General features: G+C 38.4%; 1 protein-coding gene across 1 annotated transcript in view; it reads left to right on the top strand.

Annotated features, from left to right (window-relative positions):
* Positions 1 to 8,370: 8,370 nt before the first annotated feature.
* CFAP47 (cilia and flagella associated protein 47) overlaps positions 8,371 to 24,687 on the top strand; it is a 377,656-nt gene continuing 361,339 nt past the window's right edge. The window contains exons 1-4 of the mRNA XM_067289744.1: positions 8,371 to 8,532; positions 11,935 to 12,086; positions 20,776 to 20,891; positions 23,458 to 23,596. Of these exons, the coding sequence (XP_067145845.1) occupies positions 8,371 to 8,532; positions 11,935 to 12,086; positions 20,776 to 20,891; positions 23,458 to 23,596 (569 nt within the window). The remainder of the gene's footprint in view (positions 8,533 to 11,934; positions 12,087 to 20,775; positions 20,892 to 23,457; positions 23,597 to 24,687) is intronic.

Here is a 24,687-nt window from a genome sequence, read left to right as displayed (position 1 = left end):
AAGTTGCATAAAAAGAATATAAAATGTAAAAAATACATGTGTAATAAAATTACCCATAATTGTAACAAAAAATGATTAGGTATTAATTTTCAGCCTTCAGGAATAAACAAAGAAATTCAGCAAGATCTGAACAAACTCCTCAATAATTATATCATTATTGCCTAGGAAAGAGATCTCCAAAGTGCTTAAGTGACCAGAGAACAGGAGACCTGCAGAAAGTCAATGTGATATATGGAATTCATTCATTCCTTATTTCAACACCTACGTAAGGGGGAGGGAGGTGATCATCCTCTGGAGGTACTTATCTCTCTCCCATAAATATAGTGCTTAGAGTAGACATGGCATTTTAAATCAGTGAAGTGTGGCAAGATGAACCCTACCTTCAGTAACTTTAGGAAATCACAACTTAATGGTCTACAGTAGAAATTTTGTATTTATTTATTGGTGCCAGTAGCTGTCGACATCCTGTTATGAGCCTGAGAAGTCTACTGGTCTGGTTCAATATGGTAAATCCCACGATTTTGTGCTGGTCTTTGAGAGCCACAGATGGCTGTTAAAGAACCCCTGATTTATCTGAATTGGTCTATAGCCTACATATGTACAGCTTTTCTATAGTTATGTTGTGATCAGAACTGATCTGTTCAGCTCAGAAGCATAAGTTTTCATTATTTGTCTCAGTGCTTTTCAATGATTTCTCTCTCTGCCCAGCAATTTTTTTTCCCTAATACATGAAGTCTGTGATCGGATATAGATGCTTTTAGAGCTACTAAATTTTTCATGAACAAGGCTGCTTACAGACATTGTGACTAAAAAATATCAGATGCAGAAAGCATTTCCATTGCAGCAGACTGCAGGAAAAGAGGGCACCTTCGTACTTTGTTATAGGGAATGGTGCTGAAATATTTGGGCTAACAGCTATTAGATCCTAAGATGAAAAAGTTCAGCTCAGTACTGTGTTGAGATACTAGCCTGGGTCCCCAAATCAGTACCGTCATGTTACAGTAATACTTGCCTCCCAGTCAGGTTAATTAGCTAAGGATTACCCTGATAAAATGATTCTGCTTCTGCCCTGTAGATAGTTGACAACAGTTCAGTGCATGGCTCTTTGGGCCCTAAACTATATTGCCAAATATTGGAGCCTGTGTATATTATGACAATGACATGGGTTTTTCATTTACTGATTTCTATAGGTTTTCTCAAAAAAAAAAAAAAAAAAGGCATTTGTGATGGCCTTGTCTGACAGTCTCTCTGTTAGTCCTTTTTTTCAAAAATTTTGGTGCCCCTACTTTCAACCTAATCTGAGAAGGGGAGAGGTCTCAGAGGCTGGAAATTCCTACATGTTTTGTGAAGACTGATGATTTCATTGAGCAGACAGAACCAATAAAATCTTCATTAGTTCTGCTTCTCACAGAATGCTTTGTTTAGTGAAGAGACCTTTAGAGAGAATTAGAACCCAAATCTGTCATTTTGAGCATTCATTTGAGCCCATTAAATGGAGCAATTTGCAAGATGAAATGCAAAGGAATATATCTTATATTTCATCATTATTTGGACTTCATCTGTTTCTAACTCCCAAAAGCTGATATGAAAATGCATATACTAATTTTTTTTTAAACCAGTAAGCAGTCTTATTTCACTCCAGCACATTCTAAATGCATTCGTTCCTCCTGAAGTAAAATAAATAGGTGAGCATTCACAGTTGAAATCACAGTTTCTCTGGATTCAGATTTTAGCAACAAAGTGAAGTACAGGCATACCTTGTTTTATTGCACTTTGCTTTATTGCACTTCGCAGATATTGTGTTTTTTACAAATTGAAGGTTTGTGGCAACCCTGTGTCGAGCAAGTCTATCGGCGCTATTTTTTCAACAGCATGTGCTCAGTTTGTGTCTCTGTGCCACATTTTGGTAACTCTTGCAATATTTCAAACTTTTTCATTATTATTATATCTGTTATGGTGATCTGTGATCAGTGATCGTTGATGTCACTATTGCAATTGTTTCAGGGCACCATGAATCACGCCCATATAAGACGGTGAACTTAATCGATAAATGTTGTGTGTGTTCTGACTGCTCCACCGACCAGCCATTCCCCGATCTCTCTCCCTCTCCTCGGCCTCCCTATTCCCTGAGACGCAATAATATTGAAGTTAGGGCAATTAATAACCCTACAATGGCCTCTAAGTGTTCAAGTGAAAGGAAGAGTTGCACGTCTCTCACTTGAAATCAAAAGCTAGAAACGATGAAGCTTAGTGAGGAAGGCATGTCGAAAGCCAAGATAGGCCAAAAGCTAGGCCTCTTGTGCCAAACAGTTAGCTCAGTTATGAATGCAAAGGAAAAGTTCTTGAAGGAAATTAGAAGTGCTACTCCAGTGAACACATGAATGATGATAAAGCCAAACAGCCTTATTGCTAATATGGAGAAAGTTTTAGTGGTCTGGAGAGAAGATTAAACCAGCCACAACATTTCCTTAAGCCAAAGCCTAATCCAGAGCAAGGCCCTAACTCTCTTCAATTCTATGAAAGCTGAGAGAGGTGAGGAAGCTGCAGAAGAAAAGTTTGAAGCTAGCAGAGGTTGGTTCATGAGGTTTAAGGAAAGAAGCCATCTCCAGAACATAAAAGTGCAAGATGAAGCAGCAAGGTAGGAGCTGCAGCAAGTTATCCAGAAGATCTAGCTAAGATAATTGATGAAGGTGGCTACACTAAACAACAGATTTTCAATGTAGACGAAACAGCATCATATTGGAAGAAGATGCCATCTAGGACTTTCATAGCTAGAGAGGAGAAGTCAATGCCTGTCTTCAAAGCCTCAAAGGACAGGCTGACAGCAAGAGAAGTAGAACTGACAGCAAGAGAACTAGAAGTGGAGCCTGAAGATGTGACTGAATTGCTGCAATTTCATGATAAAACTTTAATGGATGAGGAGTTGCTTCTTACAGATGAGCAAAGAAAGTGGTTTCTTGAGATGGAATCTACTCCTGGTGAAGATGCTGTGAACATTATTGAAATGACAACAAAGGATTTAGAATATGACATAAACTTAGTTGATAAAGCAGCAGCAGGGTTTGAGAGGATTGACTCCAATTGTGAAAGAAGCTCTATTGTGGGTAAAATGCTATCAAACAGCATCGCATGCTACAGAGAAATCCTTCGTGAAAGGAAGAGTCAATCTATGCGGCAAACTTCATTGCTGTCTTATTTTAAGAAATTGCCACAGCCACCCCAGCCTTCAGCAACTGTTAAAGAATATTGGACTGAAGCTGTCTAGAATTAATCTCTTAGCATAACTTGCTTAGCATTAGTAACTAAATTTGCTGAAGCCTTAGGCCGCAAGCTGTGAACATTCACCTAGATATTAAGTAAGAGAAGGCCCCAGAACCAGTTCAAGTTGAAGAGATAAGGGGGGTGGGGGTGGGCGGCTGCAAAGAGAAATAAGCAGTTTAGCATTGATGAGCACAGAAGAAAGAAACAAAGGAACCACAAGACTGATTCTGGAGGGACAAGATAAGGGAGTAAAAGGGCCATCAACACCTGACACCTACGCAGAAGTGCAATAAGAAGTAAAGAACATACCTGGAAACTATGGAAAGGATCAACCTGAAACTGGAAGATCCCGAACTGTAATATTAGGATCGGTTCAGAACTATGGGGTGGATACTAGACTGGAAGGGTCTAATTACCCAGGGATTTGTTCAAATGGGGTCCCTCTTCAGAGGCACCCAGCTTGAGCTGTAATTACCACACGTGTGTCATTAAATTCTATTTTGCTCCAATCTGACTTCGAACTTCTGCCTCAGCGGGAACCTAGGGTTGAACCCTGTTATGGTGGCTGGCGAGCGTAATTTTCCATAACGGCAACTACCACCCTGACCAGTCAGCAGCCATCAACATTGAGGCAAGACCCTCCATCAGCAAAAAGATTACGACTTGCTGAAGGCTCAGATGATGGTTAGCATTTTTTAGCAATAAAGTATTTTTAATTAAGGTATTACATTGTTTTTTAATAAGGTATGTACATTGTTTTTTTAGACAAAATGCTATTGCACACTTAATAGATTACAATATAGTGTAAACATGACTTTTATATACACTAGGAAACCAAAAAATTCATGTGACTCACTTTATTGTGATATTTGCTTTATTGTGGTGGTCTGGAACCGAACTCGCAATATCTCCAAGGTATGCCTGGTATGAGTGGCAGTTTGTTCAAACCAGTTTAATTATCTCAGTTATCACTGTGGTTTCTTTTTACAGAATTACTAACAAATAAATTACCCTTATAATCACTTTAACTGCCTCTTTTTCTACCCGCTACGTTGAATATGTTCTGAAGAGATTTGTCTGTATTTTTAGAGATGCCTATATTGTGAGAGCTACTTCTGATCTAATAGATGACTTTGCGCAAAAGCATCTTTGACCTGCGTGTGCACAGTTCAGAATGTGGGCAGGTAGGAGCAATATCTCAGTTCTATCTATTTTCTAACATGTACAGCAGGGGAAAACTGACTGGTGAAAGTTTTCTGATTCTGCATCTGGTTTTACACTGGCCATGGCTTGATAGGAACAAGCTATTTTACTTTAAAGAAATTAGTCTTGTCTATTAACTGGAAGAAAGTAATTCTGATTTTCTGCCCAAAACCTGGGACAATAGTCAGATCAGAGAACAGTCAAACAAATTTCAGGTCTGGAGAGCCAGGCTCATAAAAGTTGGAAAACGACTCAGAAGTTTAGAGGTGGTGGAGACTTATATAAGGTTCTGCTCTTCACTGTGAAGACTATGATATAATTTTCATAAGAAGTTTGCTGTGAGGCTTTATTATTCATGCATCTGATACTGCTAAGGTGAATGCAATGTGAATTGTGAAGGTAACTGTGCTGTAAAATAGTGTGAATTTCTGCGGAAGGAAAATAATCTTTAATGTGGTCACATGATTTAGTCATAAAGGAGAAAGAATATGTATTCTTCATACCCTTGCATTAGGTATAAATGATTTTGTCTTCAAAACAAAATATGACTGTTCCTTTACATTAATTTTCCCTTTAGGGGTGATCAGATGACTAATAAAAAAATTATACTGTGCCAGCATGAGATGAGGAAAGAAAGGAGAAGAGTCCATTATCTAATGTTGTTCCATAATGAGGTATAATGACGGCAACAATAAGGATTTAAATATAGTGGTTTGCAGAATAGGAAGGAATCCTAGCCAAATTACTTTAAGAGGGATTAGGATTCTTTAAGTGCAGTACTGGGCCTCTGTACACAACCTAAATCACAGTTAAAATTTGTTTTAAAAAAATGTAGTTAAATTGATACAAGCTTTTATGGACATCTCTATGTCAAATCAAGTGAAAGTAAAGACAATGTTCTTTGCTACTGATCAGGATAGAACTGGTTTCAAAGGTTTGTCTCCTCTGCTGCCTGATCCAGCCTCCCAATGATAAAGTTACTACTCTGTCAAAAGTGCTGTTTCTACTCTGATGTTCCAAACTGAAGCTGTGCAATGATCTTATTTAAAGATGATGGCCCCAAAAAGTGTATGTAGGAGTGTTTTTACCTTGGATTGTTTCACAGATCAGGTTTAGTGCATAGCCCTGCACACAAATGAGTTAGCAGAATGAAGGCTAGTGACCTGTCCTGGAAGCAGCTGGGAGTGCAGGACACCAGGAAGATCAGAAGGATCAGAGAGGACAGGGACCTTCTGTGGATCCCCTCCTACTTCAGCAGGGTCTCAACTCCAACAGCACTTATAGAAGACAACTATCCTCTTTTTACATTAGGCAATTTCTCATAATGTTTTCCTTGTTCAAGAGAGCCCCATTTCATTCAGGTATGTTGCAATAGGCCAGAGAGCATATTACTCTATGCATTCTAAATCTCCATAGTAATACGGCATTCTTGCGAGCAAATCCACTGAGGTCTACAAGGCTACTCATTTAAGCAATTACACATATGTTTAAGGCAGCAGGATCTCGGTTTTACCATTCTTTTGTACTTAATTTTTCTAAGAAGTATCTTATTTACTTGCTCTTCTCAGTTGTAAACAACTTCTAATTTAACTACACCTTTGAAGCAGACTTTTAATCCAGTATTTTCCCTGTCAGAGTAATTCCATGATACTTGGAAAAGAAAGTTGCTGCTGGCAAATAAAATTTTACCAACCAAAAGCCACTCAAATTTATTTGTCTCTGCTATTACTTTAAAAAGATGTTGCTCCTGCCTGATGCTGGCATGGATATATAGTTTCTTAATCGTTACAGTATTTGAAGCAAACATTTTAAGTACAAATGATACATTTTAGTGTCTGAAGGAGAGTTTCTGCTGTTTAAGCTATCAATATTTTTAAAGCACTTTTGGTGACAGTCGACACAAGGAAGATTCTACCTTTCAATTTGTTTGGTTTGTTTCTGTGCAATATTTTGTTGTTGTTCTTTTACATTTCATTATACTACTTTATTAAACAAATAATCATATTTGTTACATTCCAGGGAGTTTTTCCAAACAGATAACAGAGGTTCAAAACTGGAGAAATGGAAGAAAATAGAGAAAGAAATATTTACTGAGTGAAAGCAGCCACTTTGAGAGGCAGTATGAATATGAAAGAAAGCAGGGTAAAAATAATAATCACTTTGTGTTTCTAATATTTTTGCTATAAATATTAAATGTTGCTACAATGCCCAGTGAAATGGAAAAATTAAAAGTCTGCAACTGACTCCTTGGCTGTGAAATAATATATTACAAGTGATAAATTTGACATTTTCCTTGAATTAGTTGGTCTTTCCCATTTGAATTCTATTATTTCCAAAGTGTAGTCAGAAAGATACAATGTTTCCACATTACTTTAATGTGAAAATTGAGAAATAAGTCAAAGTAGTAAAAACTAATGAGCTTGTGACCTTTTGGCACCTTTATGATGTCTGTATAAAATCTCAAGAGGTTTCTCTTTCTTTGCTTGGATCAGACACTTCTAAGATCTGATCTTGTGTCCCTTGACTTTTCTCAAGAATTCCTTCAAGGATCAAAGAAACTGTGTAGGAGAGTTCTCTGTTCTCTAGTGAAAAGGCAGGGGAAGTTTAACTCTTTGATAAGGTAATCTTTTTGTTATTTTCTTCTTTTTATGTTAATTAAGTATAATCAGTGTTCCCATAAAACAGATTCAAGTGGTCTTTCTAAGGAACTTCCTTCAGATGACTGGATTTTACTTATAGCACTGGCAATGTCATACTCCCACTTATTCTTCAGTAATCTACAGATGGGTAGCTATTACTTAAGTTCTTAAGAGGGAAGATACCTATTAGCATCTTTCCCCATCATCAGACACAAAGGCTTTTCTCCCCTCTCCTTACTCTGAGTAAGTTTCTTGGCACATTGAAAAAAAGGGTTTTTTGTCTTTTGTACTTTGTAGTTTATCACCTCCACCGATCTGTGCCATCCATTTTTGCAACTGCTCACATTTGACTTCTAAAATGTAAATAGTTTGAGTCCTTGTGCGTTTTCAGGGGATGAAGCAATGTGAGGCAAAACATTTTGGGTTAATCAGAACTGATGTTTGTGTGGAGGTTTTGTGCGCATGCTGTGTGCTGGCCCCCTTTCCCCCTTACTCAGCTACATTGAAGCAATAGAGCAAAATGGCTCATTATCTGCCTCCCAGTCTGCTTAAGTGCTGGATTCATGTCAACTTCATTTTACCACTTGAATTACAGCATGGGAAGGGATAGAAATAAAGAATAGGAACATGTCTTTCACCACTCAGTAAACACATACAATGAATTATTAGTGTAGTCACTGGCATTGCAGGCACCGAGCTTCCCACCAATCAACAGGCCTGTTAGTGCCCTAAAGTAGCTTTTATGTAGACTGTGTCCATGATTAATGCCCAGAAGAGAAATCAGGCCATTTTTAATTTAAGAAAAATGAGGCAGAAAGAACATTCATATTTGTATCATGGTTCACCATTTTGAACCGTTGTTTGAAAGGGAATTTGTAGCAGGATAACACCTCAGGTGAACAGGATAGACCCCACGGGAAAAACCCTCACTGGGTTGGTGAAATCCTGCTACGGGGAAGGCATCGGCTCGAGCATCTCTTTGCTGAGAAACACAGGCAAAGAGGAAGTGGCTATTTTGGTGCATCGCCAGCTAACCATGGCTCCAGCCCGTTATTGCACGTCCCGCACCTCCCCTCTGTGGCGACCGTTAAGCGGCGAGGCTTCGCCCGCCCCCTGCCCCTCGCCCCTCCCCCTGCCCCGGCGCTGCTCGTCCGATTGGTGGGGTTGGGAGCGCCGCTCTCTTGCTTCCAATCAGCGTTTTGCGTCCGTTGCCAAGGCGTCGTTTCCCAAGCCTAGCCGGCCGCCGGCGCGAGCGGGCCGGGCCGCCATGGCGGGGGGGTGGCGGGACGTGGCCGGGGTGCGCGTTGCCCCGGCTGAGCTGCGCTTCGCAGACGCAGTGCCGGGGCGCAGCTACCGCGCCACGCTCAGTGTCCAAAACCGGCGGGGGGAGAGCTGCCGGCTCCAGCTGCTGCAGCCGCGCCGGCCCCAGGTGAGGGGTAGCCGGGAGGAGCGAGAGGGAAGCGGCGGCGGGGGCACCTCAGCCCCCGGCGCGGCCGGTCGGTGGGGGCAGAGGGCTTGTGGCGTCGAGCCCCCTCTCTCCCCGCGCAGGTCAGCGGGGCAGCACCTGTGTTTGCGCAGCGCCGCGCACTGCTCAGCACGCGTGAATAACGGCAGTGCCTCGTGGGCGTGCCCTAGCCCCTCTGCCTGGGGGTCCCTGCCCTTCCCTCCCGGGTGCCCACACTCGTCCTGGCCCCGGTGCACAGGCCCACCTGCCTGGTGCTTGTCAGACCCTCTCTGGGGCACAGAGCGTTCCCGGAGGGAGAAGTGTGTCATCAGGCTCTGCTTTCATTTTCTGTGTTTTTTGGGGGAACTTCTGCCTGCAACTTTGCCCATGTAGGTAGGCCCCGTGTAAGAGGCTGCTCAGGTAGCTGTAATGCTTGTCTGCATTGAGCCTCTGCAAATGGAAAATGCCACCATGGAAGTCTGATAGCTTACGAGACTCACTGATTTTTGAAAGGGGAGCTGGAAATTAATTTAATAACTGGATAAGCTGGAAAGAATAAGAGGCAATATCAGAGTTACTTCTTGTGTGACAACTTGTGAAGGAGGGAGTGAGTGTTTTAGTTTTTGCTTCTTATGAGAAAATGTAGGCATTTCTATGATGCTGGAAAAATAGCTGATGTAGGTCAGAATGAAATGATGTCCACTCTTCCCAGGTCTCTATCTTCTTGAGATCATGAGCAATCTGAAGAGGGCTTCCTTGTTCTGCCAAATCATTAAATCCATAGTTTCAGTAGAAGTAATTTAGGAGTTAAAAACTTTTCCTGCATGTCGGACTACATCAAGTCCATTGTTGTTACAAACCCTATTTAGCTTTCCTGGAGTTCTGTTGCGCTGTCTGGAAATCTTATTCCTCAAGAAGCCTATGAGTTCCTCTTTTTTTTTTTTTTGGCCTGGGAGGGCCATGTAGACAGGGGTCGTTTTGCTTTAGATCTGAACACCAAGTTTGTAAGTATTCTAGAGCAGCTGAAGGATGCGACTTTTGTAATTGTTTTCACTAGAATTTCCACAGTGTTGATTGACAGCTCTATTACCTAGTATCTGTATTGTATTCTAAGTTTTTTTGAGGTAGCATTACTTTTGTTTTGCTTTCTTGTGGAAGGCTTTCTCAGAGAGTTTAATAATCTTTTCTCAAGATAGCATGATTCTGCATTTATCTGATTAATTCTGGAAACAACATTTCATAGTCAGATTTTTTTAAAGGTAAATGTTTCTTTCCAGTTCTAAGCAATTTAGCCCTTGACTTTTAACGTATATGGATCCAGCTGTATTTGAGAGCTTTATGTTAGTCTTTCATCGAGCTAGATTTTATCTGCTAATTGCTTTCAATATTAGGATCAAAGCCTTGATCTGGCTTTGGGAGTTGAATGGAAGCTGATGTTGCTTTCCATCATGGCAACTTGAGCTATGAATAAGTATACTCTGAATTAGTCATCAAAATTATCGGTTAACTGTGTACCTTGGAGTTTTCACTACCTGAATAGTTAGCCTTTGCTTTTTTAGGGGAAGACTGGCTAAGACTGTATATGCATTTTATCTCTCTCTAAAACTAGCAAATTTACTTGCTTTATACAGCCTGGTTTTTACGCTGTCACTGAAGAATTTTGCTGTGAGTTGGAAGCTGTTGTGAGTGCTTGATTTGGTAGGGCAGTGCTTATTCTTCATTTTGTTAGTTTTCCTCAGCCTTAATCATCAGTTTTTCTTGTGTGTCAGAAGTGGAGAGGCAGAATCAATTTTAGAAAAGAGAAAAGATTACTCAGCTATAATGTTTGAGTATAGTGCCTCTGTGAGTAAATATGAGGATTCATGCCTTATGCTGAGCATTTTAAAGGCATTAGGCATGCAGTGACAATTATGGAGTTCTATTTTACATAGTCAGTTCCAGAAAGTTCTGTTTTGCTGCTCTTTGTCATTCCCAGACCTTATACTCCTGTCTGTGTGTACATGGCTCTGAAGTGTATGGCTCTTACCTGAAAATCTTCTAAGGCATTATATTCATAGAATGCAAGAACTGAAAAATAACCTTCCTTGAGCTATCACAGTGCATGTTCAAAGAATGTGTTTCAAGGAATTTAGCTCACAAAGCAGTTTTCAACAGATTTCATGAAAAGTTATTAGTACAGTATATCCATTTTCCCTTGCAGGGAATGAATATGCATGGCTGTTTAATTCTCTTTAGAGAAGAGATGAATTTATGACTACTTGCTGCTCTTTCAAAAAGTATCCCATAGTTATGGTGCATATACCGCACCATACATGCATAACAGGTTTCCTTTAGCTGAATATTCATATGTTACTTAAAAGCTGTGAAACTTTTAAAGGAATAGGAGATGCTCAGACAATACAGTGAACAATTAGTAAGTTGTATGTTTTCTTACTTGAGATACAGGTTAGAACAGTAAACTTAAAGACTATTGGGTTGACTCTTTTTCAGAAATAGACATTAACTAAACTGAAACTCTCTGACATCCACAGTAGAAACCTGTTATTCATAGACTGATGTGAACTGTAAGGAGACTGAAATGCCAGAGAATATCTAGACCTTGTTATGAAGCTTTCTTAGGAATGTGAGAGCTGCTGGATTCTTACTAGATGCTAGTGCTTTGCTCACGTGTTATCTCTTCAAGGAAAGATAGAGAGATATGCAGGGGATGCTGAATATAAGCAGATAGGCAGACAACAACCGATTCAGACTTTTTCTTTTCTTTTTTTTTTTTTTTTTTTTTTTGAGAGAGGAAAAAGGTGTTTTGGGTATTCACTGTTTCTGTTTCTCTCTCTTTCCCCAGTCCCTAAAAAGAATGTAGTTACATGGATCTTTCAGGCGTATTTTCAGTGTGCCTTTCAGTGAACTCAGTGTGAAACTTTCCATAGACCCCAGCTGAAGATGGATCATACCAACAGGGAAATTCTTACACTGTCTCCTCTTTTTTGCTGGTTTTGGATTGAGACTTAATCCCTGATACTTTCTCAGATACTATTTAATGGAGAATCTTTTTAGTAACTGACTTCATTTCATGTTGTTTCAGAAGGTTAATGGCAGCAGTAGCAAAATCTAGAGCTCTCTTGGAAGGACTACAAATAGTATTTTGTTAAATCAACAGTTCCATGTAATTTGATGGTTTAGTGTATTCTTTGTGTCTGTCTGTGTTACTGTAAAAAGTCTGGCCTTTGATAAACAAGAAAACTTTTAATAAAAATTCTTGCATATTTTTAAATCACTTGTGAATTTTAAATCAATCTGTATGTTATGCTGAAAGGAACCTTATGTGTAGTTTTTTTTAATCTAGAATTGTTTTAAAATTAATTTAAATATTTGTTTTTTAAATTGTAGTTTAAACTGATTGTGGAAAACCCAGAAAAACCTGTTGCGTCTGGACTTAAAGTTACAGCTATTGTGGAATATTATCCTGACAGTGAGGAGGATCTTCAGGATAGACTACTTCTTTTGATAGAAGAAGACGTAGTTGATATCCCCCTACTTGGGTATGACAGTCAAATTCCATATGTTGCTGGTACTATTTTTGGTTTAGTCTTGTGGAAAGCATGCCAACTCATGTCACATGATTATGTAACTAATCTGTCAACTGCATTGAAAACAAATGAGACTCTTTTTTTACAAAAGTAACTTTTTTAAGAGTGGCACACAGGTAAGAAATTAATCAGCGTGATGTCTAAGTTCCTAGAGTTTTTGGGTTCCTGCCTTTGCTTTAATCTCTATTGGACATGATAACTGTTAATTTCTAATCCTGGATCAGCATTAGACAAATTAATCTCTTTTACTTTTCATCTCTACCCTCCTTACAGAATCATTTATATAAAAGATATTTAGTAATTGACCATATCTACAAAACTGGATTGCAGTAAAGCATATGTTGCTTAATTCTAAAAATGTTTTGTACATTTTAAAACAAGGTCAAAAGTTCATTTTTGTCAAGCTGTGTGTATGTGTATATATATATATGTCTGTGTCTGTATATATTGTATATAACCCATATAAATTGTTAAGCTTCTAAATGCAACTTTAGTTTTCTTGATACATTTCAGTATAAAAAGCGTATAGGATGTGCTTCAGGTCACCTCATTTTCAGTGTTTAAAAACTAGATGTCTAAGTCTGAGCTGTTCACCCTAAGCTTTCTTGATAGTAGAGATGAATGGATCCCTCCAAAAGGTGATTCTTCAGACCTGTGCTAGATATGGTTATTGTATGATGTGGTGAATTGTTCTGGAGTACCTTTCTGTCCTTTGTCTATCAAGAGAACTTAGAATGGCTAAGTCATATGTAAAGGTCCAGCTTTTAGATGCCTAAATCAGGACAGATGAATCCCATCTGTAGAGTCATAAACTATTGCAGATCATAGCTTTTGTAAAAATGCTTACATTAAAAATGATATACAGACGTAAAGGAATTTTCATGGAGAATATACAGTACACGAATTAAATACAAAACCAAACCCCAAAGTTTCTCACAGTAGTCTGAAATGTGTAAGGTTTTGCCTTCAGATGGGAAATACGTACTCCTACATTTTGGTTGCCTCTTATGTCATCTCTTTTTTTTCCCTGATTTGCTTTCTTCCTTTGATCTTAAAAATTATATTGTTCATTTAATGTACTATTGTTCAAATAGGATAGAAATTGCTTGATAGCCTGATGGGGTTTTCAAGCTACTGTAAACTTTTTAGCAAAATAATGTGTGCTATTGGAAGTCTCAGAAATAACAATTTCAGTTACACAATTATCAGTGGTATTTATAAGCTCCTATTCTCTTAAACACAGTATTAAACAATGCTATTATAATTTTTTTCTGGAGTTACTCATGTGGTTTGTTTTAAAGCATATGGATCAATCAAACTGCCATTTTACTTTTGAAGATCATAACATTTAGGGCAATCTGGTAACTCAGGGTAACTTTCTTGAGTATAATATACCACATAGAAAAGGCTCCAGATCTGCCGGGACATTTATTCAGAGCAAGCATCTTATTTTGGTTGCATGTTTTGTTTTCTGGGCTAACAGTTTCTTAACCATAGTCAAATACCAAATTCTTGTTACTATTACCATTAATACTAGAATGCCCTGAGACAGAATAGCCTGAATTAGTATAGTTAAGAAGAACTTAAATGGAAAACTCTTACTGCTTTTCTTTCCCTAAAAGAAAGGGATGGCTTTTCCTAAGTTAATAAGAACTTAGCAATTCAAGACGATCTTTTTATACATTTTTATTTTAAATGCTGTTTTTGGTTTCAAGACAAGGAATAATTAAGATATTACATGATACATGTGGGATCTAATATTTCTATTCAGCCCTCTGACATGGCAGTCATATTTAGGTGTGTCTGTGTAAGGTATAAAAAGTAGCTGTCTCCAAATATACTTTCCCGGAGCATATCTCCTAGAAAAAAAAATGATTCTGTAGGAAACTCTCTCTCGTTATTTTATTTAATTTTTTTTGATTGCCTAATATTGTGGAAATATTTCATTTAGGGCAATAATGCTATTAGCAACTCCTTTCTGGAAAGGTCTTGCATTACATTATTAAAGTATTTCAAATATTCTAATTTAATCAGCTTTTGCAGGAAAAAATTGACAGACTATAACAACAGCTTATTAATTTTTTGTGTGAAAATAACGAATATACTTTATGATTCTCTTTTAGTCACTTTTTTCCACAAATTCATTTTGTATTGTGTGTGTGTGTGCACTATTTATAGACAGATATTTAGTTATTGCACTGAAGAGTTACTAAATACATAATATATTTTTCTATACAAAGATTTTTTTTAAAACACCATTAAGCATTTTGAGAAAATAATACAGGCAGTGTAATACTGGTTGAAAAATAATAACTTTTTTTGATTAAAATGGTGTTATCAATACGAGTTGTCAACAAATGTTAATTTGATGGAAGACTCTTGAAAAATACTTTAAAGGAAAAATTTGCAATGTTTTTTTTGGGGAGAAATAAACCCAAGTTTATATAATTCCAAATTATTATTTCCCTTCTTATTTAAAAGTTTTTGCATTTTTAGTTTGACATATTTAATAATTTTACATTATCGGTGATACATCAGTAAAAATAACATGCATTGCTACTGCTAAAATACTGAAAGATAAAATACTTGATTTCAAAAATCGTTAAGGATTTAGTACTTAGTGAAACTTAGATTTACATAAGTGCTATATATTGCTGTGACGCAAAAACAAGTTTTCTTATCAGCCACAAATTCTGAGTTTTGTCCAGTTCAAATATAATATTTATTTTCATTGTCTCTGCTGAATATCGCTAAAATTATATGCTAGCAATATTTTTTTAGGACTTGTACATCTACAGAATGGAAGATCATTTTAAAGCATGTCAGAGCAAGTTTAGAAAATTCATAAATATAATGTAAGATTACTTAGTATGATACAAGAAATGTTTGGAAGTTGCTGATGTTATTTGGGCTGTGCACTTTAAATGTCTGCTGCCTATTTCTTACCTATTAGCTTACCTCTAGTCTGCTCTCTTTGAAGTTATATCACTTTCCAGCTTTTATTTCTGCATGGATTATAGCTTAATATGTACATTTACGTAATACTCTAAGAATCTGTAGAACTTCTGGATCTCCATGTGTGTGTTCATAGCATTTATTGAAAGAAGTTGTTTCTTCCTAAAATTCACTGGCAGTTTAGAAAGAAAGCATGAAAAGACTTAACCTTTTGCTAACAATTTGTGCAGTTCCTTCAGTCACATCTACCTACTTATTTTAAAAAGTCTGGGAAGTGATTCACCCAGAATGTAGGAAAAGTTAGTTTCCCACACAACATTAAATTGCAATAACACTTACCCCGCTTATGCTTGTAACCCTTTATTTGATAGAAATGCCACCAAGAGAATTTTAGTTCTCTTGTGCTTCAGTGACTTTAATATCACAGTTGTTTGGTTTGCAAGTAAAATTACTTTTTAAGTGTCTCCTTGGCACATGTGACACTAACCCCAGTGGTTAATTTCAGTGATTTGTCTCATATATTTCATACTAGTTTTGGAGGCCACACGATGTGCTCAGTTGCATCTCTGCAGCACTATGGAATGTTGATGTGCTATATCATACAAGTGTAATAATCTAATTATGTGAATAATTGTTTGCCATAGAAAACACTTATACTTAAGGTTTGAGATTGATTCTTCAAACAAACCAGAACTTAAAAAACCCCCCCAAAACAAAACCCCAAAATCCTTAGCTGAAACTCTCATTCAAATTGTCTATTTTTTTGAAATATAATAAGTACACATTCATTTTCTTTTAACAAAATATTAAGAGAACATTTGGAATTAGTCATTTCCAGGGGTAACTTCCAACTTGATTAAAAAAATAAAAAAAAAAAACAAAAAACCCCAAGCTCACAAACCTATATTAAAAAAAAAAAAAGCTTACTATCTTCACTATCACATTTTTTGCATGGTTCAATGATTAAATCTGTTAGGGAATCTCATTGCAGTTAATTCTTGCTAATGTGTGTTTGGGAAACTATGTCACAGAATCACAGAATGGTTGAGGTTGGAAGGGACCTCTGGAGATCATCTAGTCCAACCCTCTGCTCAAGCAGGGTCACCTAGAGCATGTTGCCCAGGATTGTGTCCAGATGGCTTTTGAATATCTCCAAGGATGGAGACTCCACAGCCTCTCTGGGCAACCTGTTCCAGTGCTCTGTCACCCTCACAGTAAAGAAGTTTTTCCTCATGTTCAGACGGAACTTCCTGTGTTTCAGCTTGTGCTTGTTGCTTCTCGTGCACCACTGGGCACCACTGAAATGAGTCTGTCCCCATCCTCTTCACACCCTCCCTTCGGCTATTTATACATATTGGTCAGATTGCCAGGTCCTTCTCCGCAGAGCTGCTTTCCAGCAGGTCAACCCCCAACCTGTACTGGTGCAGGGGGTTATTCTTCCCCTCCCACAACTCTGCACTTGCCTTTGTTGACCTTCATGAGGTTCCTCTCTGCCCACCTCTCCAGCCTGTCCAGGTCCCTCTGAATGGCAGCACAGCCCTCTGGTGTATTGGCCACCCCTCCCAGTTTTGTATCATCAGCAAACTTGCTGAGGGTGCACTCTGTCCCTTCGTCCAGGTCATTGTTGAAGAAGTTGAACAAGACTGGACCCAGCACTGACTCCTGGGGGACACCGCTAGCTACAGGCCTCTAACTAGACTCTGTGCCACTGATCACAACTCTCTGAGCTCTGCCATTCAGCCAGTTCTCAATCCACCTCACTGTCCGCTCATCTAGCCCGCACTTCCTGAGCTTGCCTATGAGAAAGTTATGGGAGATGGTGTCAAAAGCCTTGCTGAAGTCAAGGTAGACAACATCCACTGCTCTCCCCTCATCTACTCAGCCAGTCATCCCATTGCAGAAGGCTATCAGATTGGTTAAGCATGATTTCCCCTTGGTGAATCCACGCTGACTACTCCTGATTACCTTCTTTTCCTCCACATGCTTAGAGATGACGTCCAGGATGAGCTGCTCCATCACTTTTCCAGGGGTGAAGATGAGGCTGACTGGCCTGTAGTTCCCTGGGTCCTCCTTCTTGCCCTTTTTGAAGACTGGGGTGACATTGGCTTTCTTCCAGTCCTCAGGCAGCTCTCCTGTCCTCCATGACCTTTCAAAGATGATGGAGAGTGGCCTAGCAATGACATCCGCCAGCTCCCTCAGTACTCGTGGGTGCATCCCATCAGGGCCCATGGATTTGTGGGTGTCAAGTTTGCCTAAATGATCTCTAACCCGATCCTCCTCGACCAAGGGAAAGTCTTCCTTTCTCCAGACTCTCTCTCTTGCCTCCAGAGTCTGGAATTTCTGAGGGCTGGCCTGAGCAGTAAAGACTGAAGCAAAGAAGGCATTCAGTAGCTCTGCCTTGTCTGTACCCTTTGTCACCAGGGCACCCACCACATTCAGCAGTGGACCCACATTTTCCCTAGTCTTCCTCTTGCTACTGATGTATTTGAAGAAGCCCTTCTTGTTGTCCTTGACATCCCTTGCCAGATTTAATTCCAAATGGGCCTTGGCCATCCTTGTTGCATCCCTGCATACTCTGACAATGTTCCTATATTCCTCCCAAGTGGTCTGTCCATTTTCCCACATTTTGTACACTTCCTTCTTCTGGCTGAGTTTTGCCAGGAGTTCCTTGCTCATCCATGCAGGTCTCCTGCCCCCCTTGCTTGACTTCTTACTCATAGGGATGCTCCAATCTTGAGCTTGGAGGAAGTGATGCTTGAATATTAACGAGCTCTCTTGGACCCCCCTTCCTTCTAGGGCTCTAACCCATGGGATTCCTCCAAGTAGGTCCCTGAAGAGGCCAAAGTTTGCTCTCCTGAAGCCCAGGGTTGCGATCCTACTTAGCGCCCTGCTTCCTCCTCACAGGATCCTGAACTCCACCATCTCATGGTCACTGCAGCCAAGGCTGCCCCCAACCTTCACATTTCCAACCAGTCCTTTGTTTGTTAGTACAAGGTCCAGCAGCACACCTCTCCTTGTTGACTCCATCATCTGTGTCAGAAATTTACCATCAATGCTCTGCAGGAACCTCCAGGACTGTTTGTGCCTAGCTGTGTTGTCTTTCCAGCAGATATCAGGGTGGTTGAAGTCCCCCATGAGAACCAGGTCGTGTGATTGTGAGGCTACTTCCAGTTGTCTGTAGAAGGCCTCATCAACTTCCTCTTCCTGATCAGGTGGCTTGTAGCAAATACCCACAACAGTGTCACCCATGCTAGCCTGCCCTTTAATCCTTACCCAGAAGCTCTCGACTCGCTCTTCATCCACCCCTAGGCAGAGCTCAATACATTACACTTCCTTTTTCACATAAAGGCAACTCCCCTAACTCGCTTTCCTGGCCTGTCCTTCCTAAAGAGCCTGTAGCCATCCATGGCAGTGTTCCACTCATGTGAGCTATCCCACCATGTCTTTATAATCGAAATGAGATCATAGCCCTGCGACCGCACACAGATCTCTAGTTCTTCCTGTTTGTTCCCCATGCTGTGTGCATTTGTGTACAGGCACTTCAGAGAGGTATCCAAGCATGCTGATTTCCCAGAAGGGGTGCAAGAGGTTTCCCCATAGTCTTGTCTTGTAGGCACTTCCTTGCCTGCATGCAAATGCTTGAGGTATCCCCACTTGAGCTCTTTTTTGCAGACTGCATGATCTCTATAGCTTTCCCTTTCCCCGTCCTTCCTAGTTTAAAGGCCTCCTTACCAGGTTGGCCAGCCTGTTGGCGAAGATGCGTGTGCCCCACTTAGTGAGGTGGATCCCATCCCTCCCAAGCAGTTGTCAATCTTCAGATAGGGTCCCATGGTCATAGAAACCAAAACCCTGTTGCTGACACCAACTGTGCACCCAATATTTATTTGTGTCTTGAGTGGATAAGATTCTTAGGTCTCTTATTTTTTCAGAAGACTATTGGAATACTTGGTACATGTTGCAAATTCTTTACAGTCTTCTCAAGTGTACAGTAATTTTGATAGTTGTCTCCTATTTTTCTATACCATATCCTGCTAGTCTAGACCATCTCTTTCAAGAATTTACTGTGTTAAGTTTATGCAAGAGATAGAGAATTAAAAAAGTATATTAGTATTCCAAAGAGCAAGTTCTTTGGTTGCAAGTCCTGGTATTTTTTTTTCTCTCCTTTATGAAATAGCTTATACAGGCAGGGACTACCTAGCTTGCCCAAGAAGGTTTATCTTCATCTTCCTGTTAATGTTCTGTATTGCATGTAATCCAGGTCATGAGATGCAGCTGACCCACAGGACTGTTAGACTCTCTAACTCCTTTTTCTCGTCCAGTCTGCAGTTGCATCTTGTCCTTTACTGCATGAAATAACACGTGACATAGCTGAACAAATCCACTTTCTTGATTTCAGTAGATGATTTTTTTCTGATGCTACATGAAAGATGGAAGCTGACCTCTGAAGAGGTCCTTTTTAATTCATTATAGATTGACGTGAAAACAGTGTGAAACTAGAGACACTGAAATGCAGTATTTTGAAATATATAGAAAGTGTCATCTTTCAGTTGTTTGATAAGCCTAATCAATTCTCAGGCTCATTTTGCCATGCTCATTTAGCATTCTTATCAAACCAAACCTGCAGTTTTTTGTCGATAGACGTGACCTCAAAACAGTTAAAAATCGGGTTCCGGGCTTGGCTGGATATGAGCATCTTTTCCAGGTCTGGACCTGGAACAGCAGAACAGATGTTTGTGGACTGGAGAAAAGTTCTCCTAGTAGGTGTTGGTGTGTATACTGTGTTATTTTCACCCACAAAACTTGCTTTTCTTCATTTAGTCTTAAAATGAGATCATTCTAAACAGCTGAAAATTGGAATATCACAACAAGAAAAATGAACACAGAATTCTTTTCTCTACTATTTAAGATTTGTTGCAAATATAGTGTACTTCTATTACTCTGCCTGTTCAGAGGCTTATATTTAAAGAACATTGCTGAATCAGACTTTATTTTGTTACAGTGATACAGATTAGAACTTAGGACCTTCAAGTAAGCCCTAGTTTTCTGAAGCAAGTATTATCTTTTCTTTATGGCTGTGCAGTACCCAATACAGTGAAGTCATCATGTTGGCTGAGGCTCTTAAATAGTACAAATAGCTTGGGTCATTCTCCACCTATATTTGGTATAATAAGCTTTGCCGAAACCTCAGAAGGTGTTTATAATACAAGACTGTAAATGGAAAATGTCATGCATTTTTTCTCTAATTTTAGTTCAGGCAGCTGATAATAAAATCTGGTAAATGTTAACTTAGTACTTATTTTGTGCTGCAGCTAACTCAAGATAATGAAAGCTTTTCTAATAATTTATTTAAAGTTCTTGTACTATAATAACTATATTATAATAATTAGAATGTATGCATTTCTATTTACATTTTATTTCAGCTGATTGCTTAAAGCTAAATTGTTTTAAAGTTACATAAAATAATTATGGTAATTAAAGTAGACAGATTGACAGTAGATAGATCTTTTTTATAAGTGCCGTGTGTTTACTATACTGCTGAAGTGAGTTGCATAAATATTAAATTATTAGGAGAACTAGAAGAAAAGCAGAACTTTTTTTTCACTGTAATGTTCAAACCTAATTCCTTTAAAAATCCAAAGGTATTTTCAAGTTTTGGGGAAAATATAACCATGTCTTTTCTCTGCAGATTAATTCCATGCTGTTATCTGGAAATTGAGCCTGAGATTAATTTTGGTACAGTGATTGCAAACAGTAAAATAATTAGTAAAGAGATTAGCATTGCTAACCATGGATCATCTCCAGGTAAATATTTGTTATGTGTTAAATTATACAAAGATTTAATTTTCTTGGAAAAAGAAAAGTTATGCAAGTTAACACCTCAGTGACTAAGTAGTTCAGGATCCCATACAGCAAAAAATTAACTGAAGTTCTGGGTTATGCATAATGCAGTATTGTAGTTATAGGTTTTGTAAAAGGTCCTCAACCTCTGTAGGCAGATACTGTGTTAATGCTTAGGAAAGAAAAATTAATGTAGAACTTTGAGTTCCAGGAGTTCTGTACTTTTGAATCCCATCTGAGGGGTGTAAAAATAACAGATGTCCTTTAGGTTATGATGCCCAGCATAAATAATGGCAAATCATGTCTGCTTTTGCTTTGTTGTCTTTGTTGTGATTCTGTAGTCCCAACAGCTGTCTATTGACTAAACAAATACAGCTCCCTGTCCTTTAGGAGCTTAAGTCCTTGGAGTTGTCTATATATGTTACCAAAAGATAATGAGAGGTCTTTCTCCTTGCCACAATAGCTTTTGAAATCATACAGCTTTCAAAACATGCGCATCCTTCAACTTCTCTGAGGGACCCTTCTAAAGAGTATAGGAAATGTGGAGAATGTTGCATAAAAATGCTTATGTGACCCAAATTTGACTGCTTTTTCCACTTGATAAATTTGTAGATGCCTTCCTCCAGAAGTAGCACGGCAACTATTCTGAATTTCAAAGAACAAATTTAAGGCAGTTAATTATTTTTGTTCCTGAGTCATACAGCTGCTTATGGTATCACAAGCTATTTTTATCTGTGTTAGGGCAATGTTTTCTGAACATGTTTGCTTTGTAATTTCCAGGAGAAATATTGAACCAACAGAAAATACATGATTATAGAAAGAGAGAGGCGGGTTGTAATTAAAAAAAAAAAAAAGTGCCAAATGGCTCTCTATTTAGAACAAAGCTTGTTCCTATTCTGTTAAGCAAAAATGAAAATGGAGATGGCTGTTGAGTAGGCTTTCACCCTGTCAAATAAAAATCTGTTTAACTATTGACACTGTGCTTTGGAAAATGTCTGTGGTAAGATAAGTTTGTAGGCATGGGATAAAATGCTGATGAGATGATTATTTAAAGTTAAAAGTAACTTGTAACTTAGAACTTAATATATGTGCTCAATATTGGTATTTTGAAGAAGGTGGATTGGTTGCCGAGTCTATTAATTTACTCAGCTTGTGAATTCACAATAACAACTTATGTGAAAAACTTGAGCTCAGGTGTAACAAATGTTTTAAAAGAGAAAATATCATAGCCTGAACTAAGTTAATACTGTGTGAAATTTGTGAGCATTTCTAAATGCATGAAATTTCATGTATACTTGTGAAGTAGAGGAAATTGAAACACTGACAAGCTTTCCAAGCCTCTAACTAGTTAGGTTGTTGGGAAGTTAGAAGCAAACTAGATAATTCCATTTTGTTAATCCTAGAATGGAGTTTTTCAGTAGCCAAAACATTTTTTAAAGCTTTTTGATGATTTTTCTTCCAAAAAGCATAGTCTTCTGAAGGAAAAAAAAATTGTATTTTCTAGCCAACTCAACTTAAAGATGTCGTATGTAGTTTATATTATCAGTCATTACTCGTACATACTAATTTCTTGCTTAGAGTAGTGGTGATTAGATACAGAGGATTAGCTAAACCTTCATTAGTGGTAGATGTATATGTAATTTGTATGATGCTGCAGAATTAGACTGAAAGTGAAGAGTCTGTTGAGGGCAGACAAAGGAAGAGTTGCTGAATCCATGTTTATGTAGGCTCCGAAAGCCATAACCCAGCAAGTAGCGCTGACAGGCAGCGTGTAAACTGTATCAGCAGGAAGTGCTGTAGGCTGACCTGTGACTGAAGGCTTGCATTTCAAATCTCATCCCTTGCACAAAGTCCAAGCATTTTTCTTTGCTTCTGCATCTTATTAGAGATCATCTGTTGTCTGAAGTAAAACAATGCATTTTTCCTACAACTCATCAAAGAATTTCTTCCTACCTATGATGTGATGACAGATAATTAGTGCTGCTGATGAAACACACTTATCAGTTTTTTTCACATTAAAAAAAACCCCTTAAAATACATGTCCTACAAAGATTCAACGTTCTTTTCTGCTGTAAATTGCATTGTATGTATATTAAGTTGTGGAAACTATCAGTTACTTGCAGGTAATAGACCTCTCTTTGGGTATGTGCTTAACTCGCTGGCTACTGTAACTGCCAAAGTTGTGTGTAAAATACCTTGCGGTTTACAAAATGTTACTTACAGCTTCCTTGTGATATGGCTGGTTTGGTTTGGAGTGTGATTACCTGTTACAATGTGCTGTTACAATGAAAACTTGCCCAGTGGCATTGGACATGTGAACGTAATATTTAGAGACACCCTGGAAAAAAATAGTCACCTCTATGTTACAGGTTTTTTTTTTTTTGTAATAAGAGGCACTCCATGTTTCCTATTTCCATAGGAATAAGTACTGTTTGTGAATATCTGCATTATGTGTTTTGTTATTCCAACTGTGTGTGGGGATATTCTTCTATTATGAGTTCTAAGTTGTGTAACATTCTGTTTCTTTTAGGTACATTTAAAATATCATATGTTGGGGTTGTCCTGGTTAACATAGAACCTACCAGTGGAGTGGTAGAGCCGAAAACTGTAAAGATGATTAAAGTCGATATCTGTACAGATGTACCGAGAATCATCAAAGAAGTGATAAAGTAAGTTAGTGCCTGATTGCATAAATCCAGCTCTATAAATTACTTTTTTGTTTTTTTGGGCTGGTATTAATTCTAAAGTCTTTATTATGAATATGCTTATCTGAAAAAGTTCCTAGGTGTCAGTTGCTGTCTTCCAAATTTATTTTCATTAAATTAATTTGCTGATTATATTATCTCCACAGCACAGTCATGCATAAATTGTGTACTCGGTTGGGTTATTAAAGATCTTCCATAATAACTAATGACATGGGGTGTATGTACATCTCTCAATATACTACTAGCTAAGAGCTACTGTATCTTCCTTCTTTCTACATATTCTCTGTCTTCCTTAATTTTCTGAACTTCTGTGACTTTGCTGTTTTTCTTTTGGCTGGATATATCTCACTAGTCTAAAAACATGATGTCCATTGGTATTTCTTATTTTAAATAGAAGGGATCTGTTTAAAATAATCACTAACACTTTCACGAAAACTATTTTTAAAAGCTGACCTTTTCTCTCTTTAAATGGTAAGTACAGACTTCTTAGGAAATGCCAAAATTTGGAACTGGATACCAATTTGGAAAGCCCATTTCAATTCCATAGTCTTATAATAGTGAAGAGTGGTTGATTTTTGTTGTTGTTTTTTTTTTTTAATTAGTAAGATCTGTGACTTAAAGAGGTAAAGTACAGTTCTGTTTTGTGTTTTTGCATTCTGTAGCCTGTTGGAAAAGGAAATGACAGGAGAAATATTCTATTAGCTAGAGTGATGGGAGAGTCAGTATCAGGAGTCTCCCACACAACTAAATCCTCCTTCATAGGATAGGAATATTTTCTTTGGTTACTGAGTCTCAACCTTTTGGTTGCAAAGTGTTATGTCTTCTGCCATCCCTTCTTTGCTGCTCTGTCTACCACCACTGTTTTTTTTTTAAGCCATCTTGGGAAAACTGCCACTGTCTTCTGCAATCTAGTAGGTTGCATGTCTATTAAACTGAAAGCACATAATTTCCCAGAGCGCAGATCTGATCTTTTACCTATACCCTGCCTCCTTTATTTTCATAACGTCAGTGGGTAAAAATCATTCTTAAATTCTAAGTAATTCTGTCAGTGAAAT

Source organism: Apteryx mantelli, chromosome 1 (genome assembly GCF_036417845.1).
Source record: "Apteryx mantelli isolate bAptMan1 chromosome 1, bAptMan1.hap1, whole genome shotgun sequence".
Taxonomy (NCBI): Eukaryota; Metazoa; Chordata; class Aves; order Apterygiformes; family Apterygidae; genus Apteryx; species Apteryx mantelli.
Note: the sequence above shows the minus strand (reverse complement) of the source record. Positions and strands in the feature narration are given on the sequence as shown.